Raw genomic sequence first — 20,897 nt, forward strand, 5'->3', positions numbered from 1 at the left:
GCGGCGGGCTCCTCCGCCGCGCCCGGGCCCGCGGCCCCTGCGCCGCCCCCCGCCGCGTGCAGCTCCCGGTTCCGCGTGATCAAGCTGGACCACGGCAGCGGGGAGCCGTACCGGCGCGGCCGGTGGACGTGCATGGAGTACTACGAGCGCGACTCGGACAGCAGCGTCCTGACCCGCTCCGGGGACTGCATTCGGCACAGCAGTACTTTCGAGCAGACCGCGGAGCGGGACAGCGGCCTGGGCGCCACCGGAGGCTCGGTGGTGGTGGTGGTGGCCTCCATGCAGGGGGCGCACGGGCCCGACTCGGGAACTGACAGCTCGCTGACTGCTGTGTCACAGCTGCCCCCGTCGGAGAAGATGGGCCAGCCCGCCGCGGCCCCGCCGCAGAGCTTTGGCGTGGGGCAGCCGCCGCCGCCCGTAGGTGGGGCTGTGGCTCCGGGCTCGGCTCCGCCGCCGCCGCTGATGGCCGCCCTGCAGCCCAGCCAGCTCCAGGGGAGCGGGCCCGCTGTCGGCCCTCCGGGGCCCGGGGGCCAGGCGCTGCCGCCTGTCGCCCTGGCGCAGCCCGGCCTGGCGGTCGGCGCTCCTGCCCCGCAGCCGCCGCCGCCCTTCGCGTACCCCCAGCCTCAGCTGCCGCCGCCGCACCTGCTGCCCGGCGCGCCCTCCGGCCAGAGTGAGTACCTGCAGCAGCACGTGGTCGGCCTGCAGCCGCCCAGCCCCGCGCAGCCCTCGGCCGCCGGCGTCAGCCCCGCCGCGGCGGCCAGCCTTCCCGTGGGCCCGGGCCAGAGTGCCGCCTCGGCCGGCGCGCAGGTGATGGGCGCGCCCACCCTGCCCGGGGACGCCGTGGCTCCGGGGCCGGGACCCTCGCAGGGCGGCCAGGCCGCGCCGGGCCAGCCGGCCGGAGGACCCCCCGCTGCCGTGGGAGGCGCGGGGCCGCCCCTGTCCGCCCCGCAGCCGCAGATGGGCGGCGGCGGGGTGCCGCCAGCCGGGCCCAGTGGCCCTCTCGCCGTGGTGCCCGGAGTTCCAAACGTGCCTGCAGCCGTGCCCGCTCCAAGCGTGCCTAGTGTGTCTACCACCTCTGTTACTATGCCAAATGTCCCCGCGCCTCTGGTCCAGTCGCAGCAGCTGAGCAGCCACACGCCAGTCAGCAGGAGCGGCGGCAGCATCCCGCATGTGGGGCTGCCCGTGGCGCAGGGCACAGCCAGTGCACCAACGAGTCTACCACAGCCTGACCTAAGCCAGTTTCAGACTCACACCCAGCCTCTAGTGGGGCAGATTGACGATACCAGAAGAAAATCCGAACCCCTACCTCAACCGCCACTTTCCATCGCTGCTGAAACTAAGCCTGTTGTGAAGCCTCCTGTTGCAGATGCCCTGGCAAACCCCCTGCAGTTAACACCCATGAACAGCCTCACCACCTCTGTGTTCAGCATAGCTATTCCTGTTGATGGTGATGAAGACAGGTATGGAACCTATTCAAACGTTTGATAGGAATGCTTGGCCAGGCGTTGTAGTTGGGGATGCAGCTTTGGAAGAGCTCTTTTTTCAACGTGAGGCCCTCAGCATATTTAAATGTAAACGTTTGTGCTTAGTAAAATTGGTTTATCAGTTCTTGAGGTGTGTAATGAGAGAGTTGGTTTTGTCACAGTTTAAAAGCAGCAAAGTGGTTAGGGATGCAGCATTGTTTATTCAAAAAGATGGATTTTACCTTACTCCTCTCAATTTAGAAGTGGTAGCTGGTAGGTTATGCCCCACAGGATTGTCCCTTTCTTAGGTATGAGTCGCACTTGAGCGCTTACAGCAGAGTCTTGTTAGTATCCGCAAAGGCTGGAGAGAGAATGGTAAAATGTCAGATCCAGCCTTGAAGATCATCTCTTCATCCAGCCTCTTATTGCAAGGGGATGGGAGGTCAGGAGGCTTCCCAGTGACTTCTTTAGGATACTTTTGTTTAAAGCAGAGAGTATTGGAAAGATGTTCTTATCTCCCATCAGTCTTTTCACTGTGGGAGGAGGTGTGAGAGACTGTTTGACAGTAGTAAAGTTGTAGTTCTTGAAATTAGAATAATTTTGTAGTACGAGTGTAAGTGTCAACAATTGGCTCCCTCTATTTAAGGGATGCTTTTTTTAATGCTTTAAGTGAAAATTGTTGGATTGCCACACCAGTTCTACAACAGTTGATAATGTTTGGTTATGGTTTAATCAGGATTTTAAGTGATTTTGAGGAAATGTCACATGAAAACTTTCATAATATGTATAACGCAAATTTTTAACGACTGACTTGTTACAAAGCTTTAAAATTACATTTAAAAATTATATAGAAAGTTTCAGGTAATTTACTGTTAGACATTTGTTTGGGGGCTTTTTTTGAGGTTGATTAGATGTGTTAAAAGATTAGAACTAGTTTTATGGATTTCTAGAATAATTAGTATATAGAATACATTGAGACCTGTTAAAGCTTTTTCTTCCACTGTTTCTTCTGAGTTCTTTCACATTCTTTTCTTAACTTTTCATTTCTACGTAGTCTTGTATTTTTGTTATACACTTCTGTTGGTTTGAAAAATGATCACTGAAATTCATCTTCTCTGCTTTTTATAACTCGAAGTTCGTCTTTTTTTGTAGGTGACTTGCTTGTGTGGAGTCTTTTTTCCATTTGAGAACTCTCAGAGAATACCACGTGCCCATAATTGAGCTCAGCCAGCTAGTTGTTGAGAAATTTTATGTGGATGGGACTACCAAGTAAAGAAACTGATTCCCCAAGCCACTCAGAAAAATCTCTCTTTATGTTTGCTCCCATTTTTCACTTTTCACACACGGGGCACACCTGAAATGCAGATTGAGTTTACGTGTTCACCTTTGGTAATACTCAACAGGCATCTTCCCTTTCCTAGCCGCCAGAAGCCAGTTTTTTTCTGATGGGTTGGTAAATAACCGTTTACTTAGCTCTCTGTTCCTGTTGTTGGCTGCCCCCATCGCTCTTCAAGAAATGATGACTGGTTTCCCAAGCCCCCCAACACATGCACACATGTGAATGAAGAATATATTTTCTCTTCTTCACACTTCTCTCAGTTTACAGCACATGTAATTACATTCCCCAGAACTTTAATATGATGATACGGCATGAAGCAGAGATCTGTTGATAAATGGAAACTCTGGGATGTATTCCTTAGGGTATGACCTCAAAGATGCATTTTTTTCTTCTCTTACTTTATTAAAAGAGTTGCTAATCTCAAGAATCTTTATTTCCAAACATGTCAATGTTTGAACTACAGATACTGCTGTGTCAGTGTCCTTATCAATTGCAACAGTTAATCCATTGCGGGGGGGTTTTGATGTGTGTGCAGTCCTATTTTAAAAGTGGCACTTCTCTCCCCCACCTAGTCTTTTAAAATCTGCATTGCTTATCAAACGTGCATTTCTAATTTTTGTTAGTAGTCTTTCATTGATTTTTAATTTAACACGCTAGTTTCCAAGATGTAATCTTATACATTTGACTGTTTTGTCACTGGAGCAACACACCTGGTGAAGGAATAAATCCATTAAATAGGAATAGTTTTGTTTTTTTAAAGGAAAGCCTTTGTAAAAGAGAGGGCGTTTTAAACTTGTTTGCTTGATATTAATAACACAGCTTTTCCAGACATATGTTGAAGTTACTGAGAATGAGTGCTTTTGAGGAGACAGTACTAACAAAATCATAATTTTAAATGATGATTTTAGGTTCCCCTCTTAAATTAAACTCTGCATAGTTTTATTTGCCATCATGCAAATGTAAAATGAAACACTAGAGTCACTAGAGTGAGAGGTCTTGAGTAATTATGACTCAAACTTTGTGAACAGGTTGACAAATTTCAGAGCCTAAGAAAATACCCGTAAGTAAGATGTTTGCTTTTTAAAAACAAAACGTTGATGTTAGTAAACACAGTCAATTTGAGAAAAGGAAGGAAAATAGAAGATTAACAAAAATATTGAGGTGGTTTAGGTTGATATATGTTGAAAATTGTCTGGTGATTTTGGTTCTGTCATCTTAATACAAGGCTCTATACTGGCTCATTTTGAGACCATTTATTTTAAAGAGTCAGACTCCGTTAATACGTCTTATTATTATACCTTTAAAAGGGCTGATGGTTGTATGTACAAAGAAAATGTCTTAAAGTTCTCAGTTAACATTGTCTGTTGACCCTACGATATACCACTGTAGCCTTTCTTAATTAAAAGGCTTATGGTCAGTTGTTGAGATTTCTTCAAATTGATTTCGTGTTATCTGGAGGATATAATAATGATTGAAAATATAGTTCATTAAAAAATGTGTAGCTCCTTGTACAGTGAACGTTACAAAATTTGTTTAAACTACCTATACACTTAACAGTCTTTTTGGTAAATGGGGGGAGGAGCAAAATATTACTGGCCCTTTTGGCAAAGGAACACAGTGCAGATCGTTTTCCGTAGATAGCTGACCAAAGTGAACTCTGTAGACCACATTCCAGGAACTCTTATGAATGGCTGCAATTGTGAGCTGTCAACTGCAACCAAAAGACTGTTGAAAACCTGATTGTAAGGATCCCTTAGTGGCATATATCTCTACATCTTAATGATTTTATTTCTGTAGTTTGCTAATGACTACTGATAAAGTGTCATAAATTGTGAATGTTAAGTGGTGTGTCCTGGTATGTGCTATAAATACAAATTTTGTACAATTATATATATGAGATATATATGTATGAAATGTATATATATGTATATCTCATATATGTAGATGCGTTTTTTATGGAGTTTGTTTTGGTTTTACTTAACATTTAAGTGAGAGGATTATGTAAATGTATGTCAGGAGGCAGAACTCTCACTCTTACCTTTGGTGTAAAATCTATAGATACTGCTTAGAGCTCTGAAAGTCTTACTGCATTTAGTCTTTAAAAATGAACGCTCCTTACTTTAATCTGTGTCTTTCTTGGGAGCTTACATTTCTTTATATTTAATTGTGGAGGTAATTTTGCCCTTCTAGCTTTACAGTTGATGTTCACATCACACGCTGGATACCATCTTACACCTATCTAAATATCTAGGTACTCTTACCAAGGATTGTGTAATCAAAGTATAGCATCCTATGTATGGGTGATGTTATTATTTAGTATAAAAACTGATATTGATATATTCATTAGAGTGCATGCTGATTACTAAAATACTCATCAGTCATAAACATGGCTCTAAGTAAAGGAAATTATCATAGATTTCCAGAAAGACTGATCCAGAAGTGCCTGAAATTCCCTAAACCAAGAGTTGTATCAGTCGGAGTATAGCCATTTTTATTCATAGTGACACATACAGTGTTTAAAATTTTGTGTGAACCAAATCATACGGACTGAACATTGCTTAGCTTTTTAGAAAACCCAAGGACTTGTGTGTGTGGATAAGACACACTCCTTAAGTAACTATTTTAGTAACAATTGTTTGTTCCTTATAGGGGAAGGAGGATATTTTGAACAAAATTGCCTTTCTGAGAAGTGGTTTTTTACAGTACAATACTGATAGTGGGGTATATTTGTTTTCTACTTCCTGAGAATAAATGTAGTACCAATTTATTCTTTGAGAATTCTGATAGCACTAATTTGGAAATAGTAAAACATGATACTAGATTTATGGATCTGGTACTTGCTAGTTTAGAATGGAGTTATGTCTTTCAAAGAGATTGGAAGCAGTCATGGTCTCTAGTGTCCTCCAGGAACAAAGAGCAGCCCCACCAATCAGGTGATAAAGAAACCAGAATGAATCTTTTTCCTGAGGAGTGGTTGATTTGGGAGGGGGCAAGATATAAAAGGATCTTGACTTTTCTTTCCTAAAATGGCAGAAGTTGGAGGGTTGTGGGGGATAGAGAGTGATGCAGGTAACCAAAACAAAAGAAAGTAACGTGAAATGACATGAAATAGGGTTTTAGACCAGTATGCATTTCCTTTTCTGAACACATACTGTTTATTTCTTAATTGCATTACTCTTTAAATACTTAAGTATGAGGAAGAGAGGCTTTATCAAAACAAATTTGTCTGGTTAGGTGTAGCTTGAATGCTCATGTTTCCAACATAGTTTCTTATTAATGGAAAGAGCAGATTTTCAAGAAAAAATCTTACTAGTTAATAGTATTTTAGGGGTATGTGTAGCAAAATTCCAGAATTGGAATAAATCCTTTAAGTTGGGTTTTTCTTTGTACTAAACTAGTGCACTTGTGATTTGAGGCTGCCCTTTTAGATGGTATAATATGAATTACTGCATCCACAAAGGATATGCATACCTAAGTCATTGGTATAATTTAGATCTTTCCCACAGCAATTCTTGAACATACCAAATTACTCATTATTTGTTATATTCTTAATCTGGCATTGCTTAGGGCAAAAGTCAGGACTCTTCCATAAAGATTTAGGAAGAATAACCAATTTATCATTCCTATCCATATCCGTCATTACATAACTTTAATAATATATTTCAATGTATGCACTTCAAATTTGGCTGGTAATTTAAAGGTATATCGATTATCTGCTTTATCTCTAAAAAGTATATGCATAATTTGCACTTTTATATCAGATGAATTAAATTTAGTCTATTCTGCTCTGGATTGCTTACCTCTCAAATTTAAAGCCCCAAATCACATTTGAGTATTTAGTTTTATTTCTTTGTACTCAAGCTAACATTTATAATGAATGAACTCTCATTCTTCAAATTATACATTTATATAAGATGGTTACGTGAAAACTCTGCAGATGATTGAGTTAATTTTAATAGTCTTCACCTGGGACATGGACTATTAGTAAATATCTTGTTAATTTAGACTAATCAGAGTAGGTGAGACAAATAAGTGAAGACTGGATGTTAAATTACTTAAAGCCTCCTCTCTCAAAAGCTTTCACTAAAATTTGACTAAAGAATATTGATGTATAGAAGAGAAACTGTGATTAATATGTCGTAAATAATGCTAGTGTATTTTAAATGTTATTTTTAATGTTTTAGACTCTCCCTCTCCATTTTACACAAGTAAATTGTTTAATCTGTGAATGAAGGATACCCAAAGCAAAGTTTAAAACCAACCAGTTTCTAAAGTAGAATTAGAATTCACTTTTACTAAATGGTTTTATAAGTTAAACCGAAACAAATCCTTTGCTTTGGTATATGGTCTACCTAGGCTTTGAAAACAAAACAAAAGGGGGGGGGGGGGCCCTCTTGATAAAATCAAGTGTATTTAATTATGTATTAGCATATCATATGAGTGACCATTACAGACAGTGGAATCAGACATGCTTGGGCTGAAATCCAGCTGTGCTGCATACTTAAGGCATTTGACCTTGAGCTAAGCCTCTTGTTTCCCCATATGAAAAATGGGGATAATACCTACCTTGGAGAGTTTGAGAGGATTAAATGAGGTATGCAGGTAATTTGTGAACAATCCATACATAACATAAGATGGTGTGTATGGCAAGCATACGTCACAGAAATGTCAGTATTTCAGTGTCCACGCTGCTCTCCCAGATCATCCCTTGACATGTTACAAATCATACCAAGAGTCTTCAGTTTTGATCTGAAAATAATTACATGGTATGGACATTGTTTTAGGCCAGAAAAGTCATGGTGTAGTAAGAACTACACTATAGGATTGTGGTCTAATCCTGGCTTTTCCATCACTTTGCTGGTTTCTTTGGTCAAGTCATTTAACTTCCCTCAGTTTTTCTCGTTGGTAAAATTAGAATTTGAGACTTGATCAGATTTTAAGCTTCCTTATCTATAAGTCCATACATTTGACATGTTTCATGAGACAGCTGTCAGCTCAAACCTTCCTCTTATCAAATCCTTTTCCTTCCACCAGACTACTGTGTGACATAAAATGAAGTTTGCAAATATGTACTCAGTTAGTTGGTTGAATGCCCAGGAAAACATTTAAAGTGACAATATGTCGATCATTCAACTTTCTTTGTCTTCTATGAGTAGTAGGTACTGGGATACAGAAATAAGACTATCCTGTCCTGTAAGATCTCCGGTTATATGAAAATAATTAAATTATACTTTGATAGACATTATAGGCTGCAATGTAGTAAATATAAGGTGCTGATGGGAACAGTTTAGGACATTATGTCAGATTGGTGTGGGGCAGAAGTAGTTAGACTGACTTCCGTTTAAAATTAATTTATTCTTTGTGTAGGTAATGCATTTTTACAGTTCAAAATTCAAAATATACAGGAGTATAAATTGAAAGCCTCTCTGCCACCTCTGTCCCCCAGCCACCCAGTTTCAGTCCTCAAAAGCAGCCTAGTATTGTGCATTCTTCTGAAGCTAACTCAAACTGAATCTTAAAATTAGGTCACTGATAAGAGGATAATTTTCCAAGTGGAGGGAGAAGGCAATTTGTGTAACAATGTCAGCGAGTGAGAATATGTCAGATTTGGAAAATGATGTGATTAACTTTATGGGAACCAGAGTGGAGGGCTTAAATGTCATGGTAAGAAGTTGACATTTTTATCCTAAGTTTATGATTGCTGTTAAAGGTGTTTCTTGAAGCTTTTATCATTAAAGTAGTACATATCTTGGAACCATTTCAGTATCCTTTTCAGTGATTATTATATTTTTAATTAAAATCTTGTGATAAAGTTGTGTATGAGGAAATCCTGGGGGAGTTCTGAATCCCAGAAGTCAGGATTCTCATCCACTGGAATGTACTAAATAACTTCAAATACCTAGCTCTAAGTTGAAGTATACTATTTGCCTTAAGTATTCTGTTTGCCTTGATATTACCTTAATAATGATGATATATTTGGTATATGTTAAGATACTCTGCCAAAAGTTGGTTTTTATACAGCATAATTTGGAAACTATGACCCTATAGTAAACACAAACTGAGCTTAATTGTGTCAGGCCCTATGTTACGTATCTCATTTGATCTTTTCAGCAACTGTAAGGAAGTGTTTCCCTCCCCTTTTTACGGACTAGAGAAATTGAGGCTTTGAGCATTTGAGTCACACAGCTGTTAAGCAACAAAGTGTAGATTCAGACTCAGGCCTTCTGACTCCAAAGCCAGTGCTCTTGCATATCCCCAGAGTTAATTTTGTTTTATTACTTTGCTGACTGTAAGATAGGAGGAAGGAAAAGCTAAGTAGCCGCTGATCTGTTGTGTTGTAACCCTTCACCTAAAGGATCTTTTTAATCATTTAAAATCCTTAAATAGTAATGTTGGAGATGGCCCTCGTTGTTCCTCTCCTTATTGTATTTCCTTGGTTTCTATTTAGAGATTCTCGGAAGTTGAGTTTTGACATAAAAGAAGGAGAAGGTATATCACTGAGTTCAGGGCTCACGTACCTCAACCTTTAAAGGTAAACAATTTTTATAGCTTAGTTTTGAGGTATAGTATATATGTATGTTTTTCCTCTGTTATAGTTACCCTACGAAGATAGTATCTTAGTAAAGCAGGTAGACGTAGGTCACATTTTGAGTCACCTTCTGATGTACTGCTTTCACGTAGTTGGAAACTAATGTGACAGACTGGTGTGTAAAGTCAGGGGGAAAAGAATGTTTTGTTCACTGGTTTTGAAAAATGTCTGCAAATAGGAAAACAGCATTTCTATTTAGGTGGCTGATATAAATTCAGAATAAACCACACCTCAGTCTTCCTAAGAAGTGCCTCGTTGGCTCTATATTTAGATTAGTTGGTTACATTGACATCAAATGTTCTTAGAAACCTGATTTCAAATTTCATTTTTTGGGAAGAAGAGAACTTGTGACCAAAGCTGCATGAAATTTATTCTTTCTTTCTAATAAATTTTTAATATGTCAGTTGCCTCTTGGTGTCTTCAGATTTCATAGACTGTAACCTTGAAATGATCCCCATTAACAGCATTTTTCTTGGGATTTTCATTTCCTCAATTTTATGCCATTCCAAAACAGAATTCTTTGATGATCAGGCCCTTTGATATTTACAAATGGCTCTTAAAATTGATCAGCTAGGTTTCACAGACTTGACTCCTTTAACTATGCTTGTTAATCAGTGTTTTGAGACTAATTGTTATTTGCTAAAAATTTCTAAGTTCATGGATAACATCCCAACTGAAGTATTTGAGACACCAAAAACTTCATATTTTATAATAAGACTATCTAAATGTTTATCCTTGGAATCTAGACTATTTAAGCTTTTCTGTAGTGCATAGCTTGTATAGCTCCATATGGCTTCTTCATTTTGAGTATATGTAGAAAGTGATTGTTAACTGCCAGCTTTTGCAACCTTAGTGTATTTGTTCTGAGATGTTCTAAAGGTCCATTTATAGTATTTTATTTCACAAGTTCTTTTCTTGCCCTAGGATATACGACTAACTGCAGACATGTTCTTTTTTCACTTCTACATTTGACTTATGAGAAACATTTCATTATTAGAGTCTATGCTGTAAAAGTCCTGAAATTTCATAACTTAAGTCATATGACTTCATTTAAAACCAATTTATTTGGCATATGAATTTGATTCAAATTAAATATACATGTATATATTTTTCCAGAGTTGGGGGATCTGAAGTTCTTTAAAGAATGTCATCCTTATAAATATATTATAAATACTCTTTAATGAATTTTAAGTTCCAGACTTGCAGAATAACTTCCAGGTTTACTCTTTGTTACTCTCTTGTATTTACTACCTTCCTCTTTGTGTCACTGTTTATTTTAAACCCAAGGTCTCCTAACAGACCTGTGTGACTAGCAAACTTGTTCCCATGTGGTCCTGGGTAAGCCTGGTAAAAAAGCCAAATTGAATTTTCAGTTGGTTCAGTTGGCTTTCATTTAATTTGGCAGACTGATTTCTAAGTACACTGAAAAAAGGAGCCTGACAAATATATCTTGAGAGAGGTCACAGCTGTTAAATAAACAGTAGTTTAGCAGTCTCTTAATCTTTCCTTGATATTAGTATGTCTAATCAGTGCCTTTGATTACCTTAGACCTAGTCAAGAGAAAAGTAGAGAAAGGGTTAAAAGAACAGAAAAGAGTTGAAGTGTAGGGTAAGCAAAGAAGTACAGATACTAAAGACTCCTCATTGATCACACAGCTGCTTCCGTGATGCTCTGGCATGTAGTGTCTGCCTTTCCTAGTTTTGCAACATCTAAGGTGTAGCCTACTGGTTAAAATTAAAATTGTCATCTAAAAAGTATTTTTTAAAAATTCAGGGGCCGGCCCTGTGACTTAGTGGTTAAGTTCAGCACACTCTGCTTCCGCAGCCTGGGTTTGCAGGTTCGGATCCCAGGTGCGGACCTAACACCACTCGTCAGCCATACTGTGGCGGCAACCCATGTATTAAAAAAGTGGAGGAAGATTGGCACGGATGTTAGCTCAGGGCTAATCTTCCTCGCAAAAAAAATTCCATAACACAGTGTCTTAATCTGAGTTTTGAAATCATGGAATTCTGTGGAGTGTTTGTTTTGTTTGAAATCTTTGATACTTATTGCTATTCCAGTAGAACTTGGAAGTAGTTTTCTTATTGTACTGCAATTCTTATTGCAGAGACTCTCTTAAGGTACTTGTTAGGGTCTCAGAATTGACATGCACTATCTAAACCTCATTTTGATGATAAAATTGACCTGTCATTTATTGAGCATTGACTGTACGCCAGGACCTTTACATATAGGTGCAGTTCTTGAACTACTTTGCAAGGCTAGATAGTAATATCACCATTTAACTGATAAAGAGACAGACCTAGAAAGGTTAAAATTTAACTCTGCTGTATATTTAGCATAGTGGTTAAGAGCATAAACTCTGGGACCAGATTGCCACCTAATAGTTCCATGACATCAAGAAAAGTGCTTCTTACCCAGTTTTCTTATCTGTATGGGAACGATAATAACAGCTTCCTCTTAGGGCTGTTTTGGAATTCAGTTAATAAGTGTAAAACAGAGTAGTGTCTGGTATATAATAAGCACTTATATTCTTAGCTTGCTGCTGTTACTCTGTTGCAGCGTGGGTCAAGAATTTCAGAAGTGATGTGGCAAGTTTTTTTAGCTTTCTACTGTACAGGTTGGGGGTGGGGGAGGCTATGGAAATATGCTGAGGTGGGGGGGGACTGTTAGAGAACAGGTTGGTCAAAAGTTTAGTCCCCTGAGAAACCACTCCTGAGATGTGAGGTGAATCATGTATTCTGGGAGCTTGCCCCATGAGCCCATCAGTTAAAAATCTATGGTTGAAGCCCCAGGGACTGTGTCGCCAGGGGATAGTAGAAATGGATGGTGATTGAGCTGTATAAGCTCTTAGCCCTTGAAGGGGCACTGTACTAATGGAAGAAATTAGAAAGCTGCTGTAAAATTGCGGCACAATTTTTTGCCCAAACCCAGAGAAACCACACATACATAAATGGATTCTGAAGCTGGAAATTGTGTCCAAGTCCAATGCAGAAAAGAACTCACTGTTCGTCGTCAAACCCTATCAAATAGATCCTATGAGGAGTTTTTATATTATGAAGGTGTAGCTTAACTTATTTCACATGAATACTGTACCTGAGAACAGCTTTATTAAACTGCTGAACTTACAGGAATTTATAAAGGTATCTGATACAGAGTAGTATTGATTAGCCTATGAACTGGTCACATTCATATGTATATAAACATGTACACATAGACACACACATTTGGATGCTAGTTAGTATTGAATTTTATCTGTATTACCCCTTTCTTTCAGAACTGAATTTTTGGGGTCTGCTGGATTTTGGATTTCATCTAGTTTTTCATTTCTTTCAAAATGTTTTTCAGAAGGCTTTTTTTTTCTACTAAAGTAGTTACACTGTATTAGAAATCTAAAATCTTCCGTCTTTTTTTTGAAAAGTAGTGATTGTACTGTACTTTCTCAACCTCATTTCCATTTGATTCTTGGATCTCACAGGAATCCTTCAACTGCTTTCTACCAAGCGTTCCATTTGAACACGTTTCAGGAATCAAAGAACCTCTGGGATAGGTATGAATACTTAGATATGGAATGTATACATGCAAAAGGGTATGCATGAATTGCTTTGCATTGTACTGGTTTTTCATCATTAAAACTGATCTTTGTTATTTTAGCGGGGAGGGAAATCACGTGGTATCTAGCATGGGACAAAGCAGCAAAATAAACCAAAAGGACAATCTATATTTTAAATAGAATATAAACATGCTTTTCTTTTTACTGCACTTTTAAGTGTATTTACTTTTTGGAAGGATTTACATATTCTATTGGATTTTATTATATGAAAGATCCACTTACCCTTGTGTATTTTAATATAAAAATATATTCTATAAAATAAACTACGTACAGTTATTTTAATTTTGTGTTATTTTATATGATTTCTCCGTAAAAGCCTTAATGACTCAAAGCAAAATGTTATTTCATATTGAGAAATTGGAGGAGGGAAAAGACCAAGGTATCAAAGTAATAGCCATTGTTAAATTCTTGGCAAGAAACTTTTTTTGTTTTGAGGAAGGTTAGCCCTGAGCTAACTACTGCCAATCTTCCTCTTTTTGCTGAGGAAGACTGGCCCTGAGCTAACATCCATGCGCATCTTCCTCTATTTTATAAGTGGGATGCCTACCACAGTGTGGCTTTTGCCAAGCAGTGCCATGTCCACACCCGGGATCCGAACCGGTGAACCCCTGGCCGCCGAGAAGCGGAACATGCGAACTTAATCGCTGTGCCACCAGGCCGGCCCCGGCAAGAAACTTAACATCAAGCTTGTTTGCTAAAATTTACTAGATCTGCATTACTGTTTTGTAAACCCCTAAAATGGTTTGTTTTCTCACGTCAATGTTGTATAAATTTTACTTTTAATTTTTTAATATATAGACTGAAGCCTTGGAGTTCATTTATGGCAAAAGATACTTTGGTTTATCTTTCTGCTTAATACACATTTAAGTAGTATATGCTCTGTTACAATTATTTTGCTGGATATTTATTAGCACTCCATTCTGTGTCTAATAAATAGAAGTTGAGCACAAACGATCTTTTTAAAATTCACACAAAGCTTTGTTAGATTCTTTTTACCTCTGCCTGGCAACGCATTTGTGTTCTCTGGCATAGTTTGGATAACACTCATGGACTCAGCTCCATCTCTTTCATTAGGAAAGAGTATTGGTAAGTGCATGTGCATATCATGTTAAGACATGGTCTCCATTGCCTAGACATGGTAACAGTCTTTTAATTCTTAGGCTTGATTTGCTGTGTGTCACTTGAAAGAAATTTCCTAACAAAGTATCTTTTTAGTGATGTGTTCCTTACTTAACTAAAAATATTTTTAAATAGTTACCTATAGAACAAGAAGTTTTAAAAGTTATAGTACCATGTTTATAAATTCAATTTCTAAATTGTATAGCTACAGCAATATAAATTAAGACATAAGTGTAAATTGTGGCATGAAACAAGTATGAAGGTTTAATCATTCAAATGACTTACCAGATGTATCCAGGGTGAGTACTTTGTGGTGTACTTTGTACTTTTCCCTTAGAAAAAGGAAAAATAGCACTCTATTTAGAAATGTAATAACAATAGTTTTCAGATTGTATGGTAATTTATTTCAAATAGCTAACTTTCGTGAGCTACCATGACATCAATATGAATGATACCTATTATTTTCATCAAAATGATGTAGAAAGGTTTGAGCTTTATTTTTTATAATTTGGGTCTAATATTAAAAGATTTCTTTTGTTTCATAAAACAACCATAGAAGTTGCCTGCTCATCATTTGTTCTTACAGCTAAATACTCCTTATCTGTTTTCTTTTTTAGATACCAGAAACATTTAAGGTATCAGAAATGAGGCAAGTTGCTATATCTGTAGTGTCTCACAGGTTGAAAGTATTTACTCTTCTTCTTGGAGTCTGTTTTCCATAGCCAAAGAAGTTAACAGATACTTGTCTATAGTGTGTTAATGCCAAAATACAATCAGAACTTATATCCTAGATCAGCATTCTTCACTGTAAGTTGGCCTGTTGGTACCGAGGTGACAAGCCCAACCCAGTAGAAACTGACTAGTGGCTTCCTTTTAACTTTTCTACTAGCTTGTTAGATTTCCAATTCAGAAGAGCAGTAGTGGCTAGCTTTATTAATTTCAGCTATCTACAACTTCGCTTGGCCAGCATCTACAGACTTTTTAATAGGCATGTTAGCTAATAAAGTATTATAGGACTGTGTATTCTTTTTCATGGCAGATGGTTTGAAGATTTGTGTGTTAAGATTTACGAATATTAACTACGACTTCACCAGAGATTTTGTTTGTATTATATGCCACCAAATTGCCTTGTTCATTTTTGACTATTATAAATTTAAGATTTTTTAAAAATTTACTAGTTTGGCAAATAAGTATTTTGCAAGGGTGATTCTATTAAATAGAACCATTCGGGAGTTTAAAGGACTATGAATTCCTTACATTATCTACTTACTTTGAAATATAAATTTGTCTATCAGTGTTGATAGATACCCTGTTTCACGCTCCTGTTTATGAAATCTTGGAAATCATTTTCAGTAGGGGCAGCTTTTAAAAGCCGTGTGCCGATTTTCATTAAATCTGCCCTAGATAAATGAAGGTTCTTGGTTTTGCCTTACTTGAAAGACTAGAATCTTTTATTTCCAGGATTCTTTTAGCAGAGTATCTTCTAATCAAAATTTAAGTAACTAATATACCTTTCTCACATTGACTTAGAGTTCCCTAATGACCCCTTTGTTTCCTTCCCTATTTAAATTAGAATTAGCAAGTTGAGAAGCTTTTCGCCAATCAGTCTGCCTCTGCATATAGTGAGATAATCTCTCTTTCCATTGATATCCAGTGCGTTATTCAGTTATTGTGCTAAAGTTGAAGCTACTGTCAAGCCTTCTTTCCCCTGTTCCTGTACGTGCCATCGTTGTTTTCTGTCTTCTGCAATTATCGTTTGCAGAGTTCTCAGGGAATCAGTCAGGTGAAACCATTGCCAAATATAGGAACAATATAGACACTGATAGCTCAAAAATAATACAACCCATTCTTAGGAAGCCCAAACTGTTTTATTTTGACTCTTTATTAAAAGGAATGATATAGCTTCCATAATTAGCTTTCTAGAGACTATCTTACTGTGAAGACATCAATTTTTAGTGACGTCCTAGCGTGTTGCTATTTCAGAATAGTAACTTTAAACTTTGACATTTTTCTTTTTTAAAGAACAGCTTTCCAAACTTAATTATTGGCATTGCTTTGTTAAATTGACAGAATTAGTTTAGAAACCTATCCTGATAATCACTGGGGAGCAGGCTCTCACTGGGAATCCTTTGTCTGCAAAAGCTCAGGTTAAGAATTTATAGCAAACAATTTTAGCCTCTTGTAAATATCAAGTAAGTAAGGTAAAGGAGTACTGGAGGGAAGAAACTTTAGCTCAGGTAGACTAAAGGAAGGAGTAAGGGAGCTTTAAGGATTTAACCTTGTCGATGAAAACTTACAGTATTTCTTCCTTAGTGAAGAAAATGCAGAATTGTAGTTAACAGATGAGAGTAAGAGTTGCTAGGTGCACCATCCCCTTGAGTCAGCTTGTCCTTCCTTATGATAGCATCAATATTTAAAGAGAAATGAGTAAGGAACATAGTATACATGGGTTTTTAACTTAAAATGAATGTCTAAGTAAGATGATGGTGTGTCTTACTAGATACCTGCTGCAAGTTCTTGTTTAGATAACCTGAAGTAATTTGTGTTAGAAAAGGTTTCCAGTATTTCATATCATTGTTCCCTATTTCATTTTTGAAGTTAGGTGTAAATCGGAACTAAGCTGCTGGTATGAGACAATTTGTTTTGTTTTACTCATCCTCCAAGAAGCTTGGATATATCATGAACATCCACCAGTATTTGTTAACCCAATTGGTAAAACTCATGTTTCAGAACTTGCCTGATCTAGTTTTTGAATACTCAGTGATAAGACTTTCTGAAAATCTTTTTATTGAAGTGTAATTTGTGTCAGAAAAGTACACCATTCATAAATGTACTTCACAAACTGAACACACTTGTGTAACCAGCACCCAGATCAAGACAATATTATAAGCTCCTTCATGACCTCTTCATGCCCCCTTCCTATCACTTCCCTCCCCTATCCAAACTTGTAATAAGTGGAATCACACGCTGTGTTTTGTATCTGTCCTCTTTCACCCAGTATTACGTTTGAGATTCATCTGTATGGTGCTGCATGGTTGTAGATCTGAAATACATAATTTTAAAGACTTACCATAGTGAGTTGTAAGTACCTTAAGGATATGAACCCAAACTGTTTTGTAACCACTCTAAATATATTCTCTAATAATTTGTACCTAGTACTTACATAATTTATTATCTGATTACATTTGTACCTATTCCAGTTAAGGATATCTGGTAGGGGATAATCAAAGATACTAAAAATCGGAGGATAAGTTCATAATGAACTGTCACCTTTTAGGACTGGATTTCAGATTTAGATGAAAACCTAAGGACGTGCTTAGAAAATGTTCAGATGACGTTAAAGCAAGAAGTCATAGCTATTATGGGAAGACGGCATTTATAAATTTAACAGTCTGAAGCATGTGCAGAAATTGAGAAGTTGAAATAATTTGTATGTAAATTCAAGGAGGTTGAAACTTAGGTTGAATAGAGTAAAAACATACCTAGATGCGGGGCCAGCCTGGTGGTGTAGCAGTTAAGTGCACACGCTCTGCTTTGGTGGCTGGGGTTCGCTGGCCCAGATCCCAGACGTGGACCTAGCACCGCTTATCAAGCCTTGCTGGGATGGCATCCCACATATAAAGTAGAGGAAGATGGGCACGGATGTTAGCTCAGGGCCAGTCTTCCTCAGCAAAAAGAGGATTGACAGCAGATGTTAGCTCAGGGCTAATATTCCTAAAAAAAAAAAAAAAAAAAAAAAAAAAACTAGATGTATTAGTTGACTTCATTTTACAGCTTTGGTTAACAAGTGACAGGCCTGCCACAAAAGCTAATGTAATTTTAGGCTATGTTTATATAACCAGAATAAATAGGAAAAGATTGTGACAGACTTGTTGTACTCCATTTCTATAGGATAAATAGCTATATAGCTAAATAGAAAGCTAACTAGAAAATCTACTTTCTTTATACTCCACTTGAACAGCAAGGTGGATGTTTGAACAGGCAGGCTTGAGCTTACTTTCTGAAAGTAGAAGAGCCTCCTGGAAAATAGTCTTGCTATCACTAGAAATAATAAAGCTGTCTTCCTGACTGTTAATCAGAAATGTTGACTCTGAGTCAGGTTTAGAGCCAAGTACTTTTAAAATCCCTACTCTGTGGAATGTTATTCTTCTCCCCCCCCCCCCCCCCCCACAACACACACACTTAGTTTTAAAAGGAAAAGAAAAAAGGGAAGAAAAGCAGTGGAAATGAGCTCCTTTACTTCTGTTTTGTCATTGTTGGCCATGACTATCAGAAAACCTGAAGACTGTGTATTTGCTTAAGAAATGGAAAGCTGGCAAACTGTTCCCTATTAGGAAAGAATCCCATGTCAGAGGTGATTAGTGGTGGTCGAAAATAGGAAAACCAGTAAGCTGAATCTTAATATGGAAAAGATAGGTAAAAACATCCTTACATGATTGAGAGTGATAACTATCATTTAAAAATCAAGCATTTCATGCCTCTCAAGTACATCTGGAGAGATTGGTCAAAGCTTCATTAGGAGGTGGCTTTTTGATTGGAACCTGAAAGGCCGGTGGATTTTGATCTTGCAAAGAACGAGGAAAAGGAAGCATTCCTGTTAGAGGAAGTACTGAGCCACTGTGAAAGTATAGAGCACATGTGATAAGAATGGTTAAATCTGATTGGTGCATAAAACATTTGAAAACAGTAGAGAAGAGATGTTGGAGTGGATAGAGACCAAAGATACTAGAAAGGTAATGAAGGCCTGAATTAGGCAATGGAGATGAAAAAAAAAATGGTTGTCAGAGGGTGGAAATTACCTGATTTTGCTTGTGATTGGATATGATAGAGAAGCAGTCAAATTTGACTCCAAAGTGTCAAACCTAACTGACTGAGGGAACAAAGTTGGTAACTGGTAGGAAGTATTAGTGAAAGAGTTGGCTTGGGAAGGAGAAAATAGTGATGAGATTTTGGTGTTAGCTACTTTTGGATGAGTTTGAAGAACTGATGGAAAGTCAAGGTGGAAATACTTGGTTGGTACAGCTGGAGCTGCAGACCTGTACCTTGGTAGAGAAGTTAAGGCTAGAAGAGGTTGAAGAATCTTTTATTTATTTTATTATTATTATTATTATTATTATTATTATTGTTATTTTAGAGTTCAAGCTTTAGGAGAGGCTGAGTTTGCCAAGGAACAGAATAGGGTAAAAGGGTCAAGCCTGGACTTTGGGCAACACCATCTACATTTAGAGAACAGGAGAAACTTCAAAGGGGATAAGTGGTCTTAGACTAGAAGATTCTGAGAACATTATTTCCTAACCAAAAAGGAGGGAAAATATTTGAATCTGTATTTTGAAAATATTTCAAATTGACAGAAAAATTACAACAATAGTACAAAGAGTCCCAGTAATCTTACCAAGATTCAACATTTGTTAACATTTTGTCATGCTTTCTTTATCATCCTAACATACTACTTAGGAACCATTTAAGAGTAAGTTGCAGATATCATGTCCATTTTAACCCAAAAGTACTTTAGCGTATGTTTCTTAAAAATAAGATTCTATTATGTAACAACAGTATAATTAGGAAATTCAGGTTTGATATACTGTTATCTAATATGTGATATATGGTTTTTATTCGCATTTTGCCAGTTGTCCCGGTAATGTCCTTCATGACCATTTTTTACTTGATCCAAGAGCCAAAACAAGATCACAGATTACACTTAATTTTCAAACATCCATGCTTTTTTCCTCCTGTCTTATATGAATAAATAAGTACTTCACTTGTGTTAGTCTCTTAGAGGATTGTTTGAAGTTTAAATAGTCACAAAAAAGAAATGTTCTGGATAAAATACTAGGGAAAAAAGTGCATCTGCTTTTAGCGAGTCTATAATATGGGGGGGTGGGGAGGGGAGAGAGGCAGGGGAATACTGCCAAAACTCCAGCTGAAACAACTACTAGGATTGGGGAAATTTTTTAAGAGGTGATCTTTCATTTCTTAAAGTTTGTGGGGGGGTAATGGCAAGAGAAGGGGAACATGGGGATATTAATGTGAGTGTGTCCCTTAGAAATTGAGACAGATTCATGTACCAATTTTTTCTGTACTGTAATTTTTATACATATGTGTTAAATTGGGATTTTAATTATCTTAAGTTGGAAAAAGGATTGCAATTTGAAGACATTTTTACTCACCACTTTGGTTTATAAATTATGTAATTGCTATTCTTTATATTGTGTCATACACTCCTAGTTTTATTCTGATAGTTGTCTAGGGTGGATTATCTGCTGCCAGGTTTTTAACCGTAGATCTGTATCTCATTGTTTGAAGTAGTGTTTCAGTGGATCCTGAGCATTTCTCCTCCTCTGTTAGCCTTGCTATGGCTAGCTGACATGGGACACCTGACGTTCTGTCGTCACTTTTCATAACATGACCAGACCTTCCAAAGTGAGGAGGAGTTAAGTGCTCATCCGTTATTATACGCTTCTGCTCATGTGTTTACCATCTTCCTCTTTAGTTAGTACATTTTCTCAACATAGGAGTCACCACAGCCTCCTCTTGAGAGGTCATGGCAGTTATTTTCAGGTTGAATTTTGAGAAACAGTTGGAAAAGGTAGAAGCAGTTGATAACGTCTCTTTCTTCTTCTTGCTGTTATTTATTTTTCCTCTTCACTAAATGGGTTTTAGGTGAAACAAGCCTTTGAATAGAATGGAAACTTGTGTATTTATGTATGTATGTAAACTGATTTGCTCAACCCAATTTATTTTTTTCTGTAGAATCTAGAACTCTGTGGCAAAGCTTTT

The 20,897-nt window shown here is 38.1% G+C and overlaps 1 protein-coding gene across 1 annotated transcript in view; it reads left to right on the forward strand.

Annotated features, from left to right (window-relative positions):
- The window catches only part of TSC22D2 (TSC22 domain family member 2), a 49,773-nt gene that overhangs the window by 3,298 nt on the left and 25,578 nt on the right, over positions 1–20,897 (forward strand). Inside the window, exons 3-4 of the mRNA XM_046641805.1 lie at positions 1–1,460; positions 12,867–12,938. Coding sequence (XP_046497761.1) covers positions 1–1,460; positions 12,867–12,938 — 1,532 coding nt within the window. The remainder of the gene's footprint in view (positions 1,461–12,866; positions 12,939–20,897) is intronic.

This window comes from Equus quagga, chromosome 1 (genome assembly GCF_021613505.1).
Source record: "Equus quagga isolate Etosha38 chromosome 1, UCLA_HA_Equagga_1.0, whole genome shotgun sequence".
Taxonomy (NCBI): Eukaryota; Metazoa; Chordata; class Mammalia; order Perissodactyla; family Equidae; genus Equus; species Equus quagga.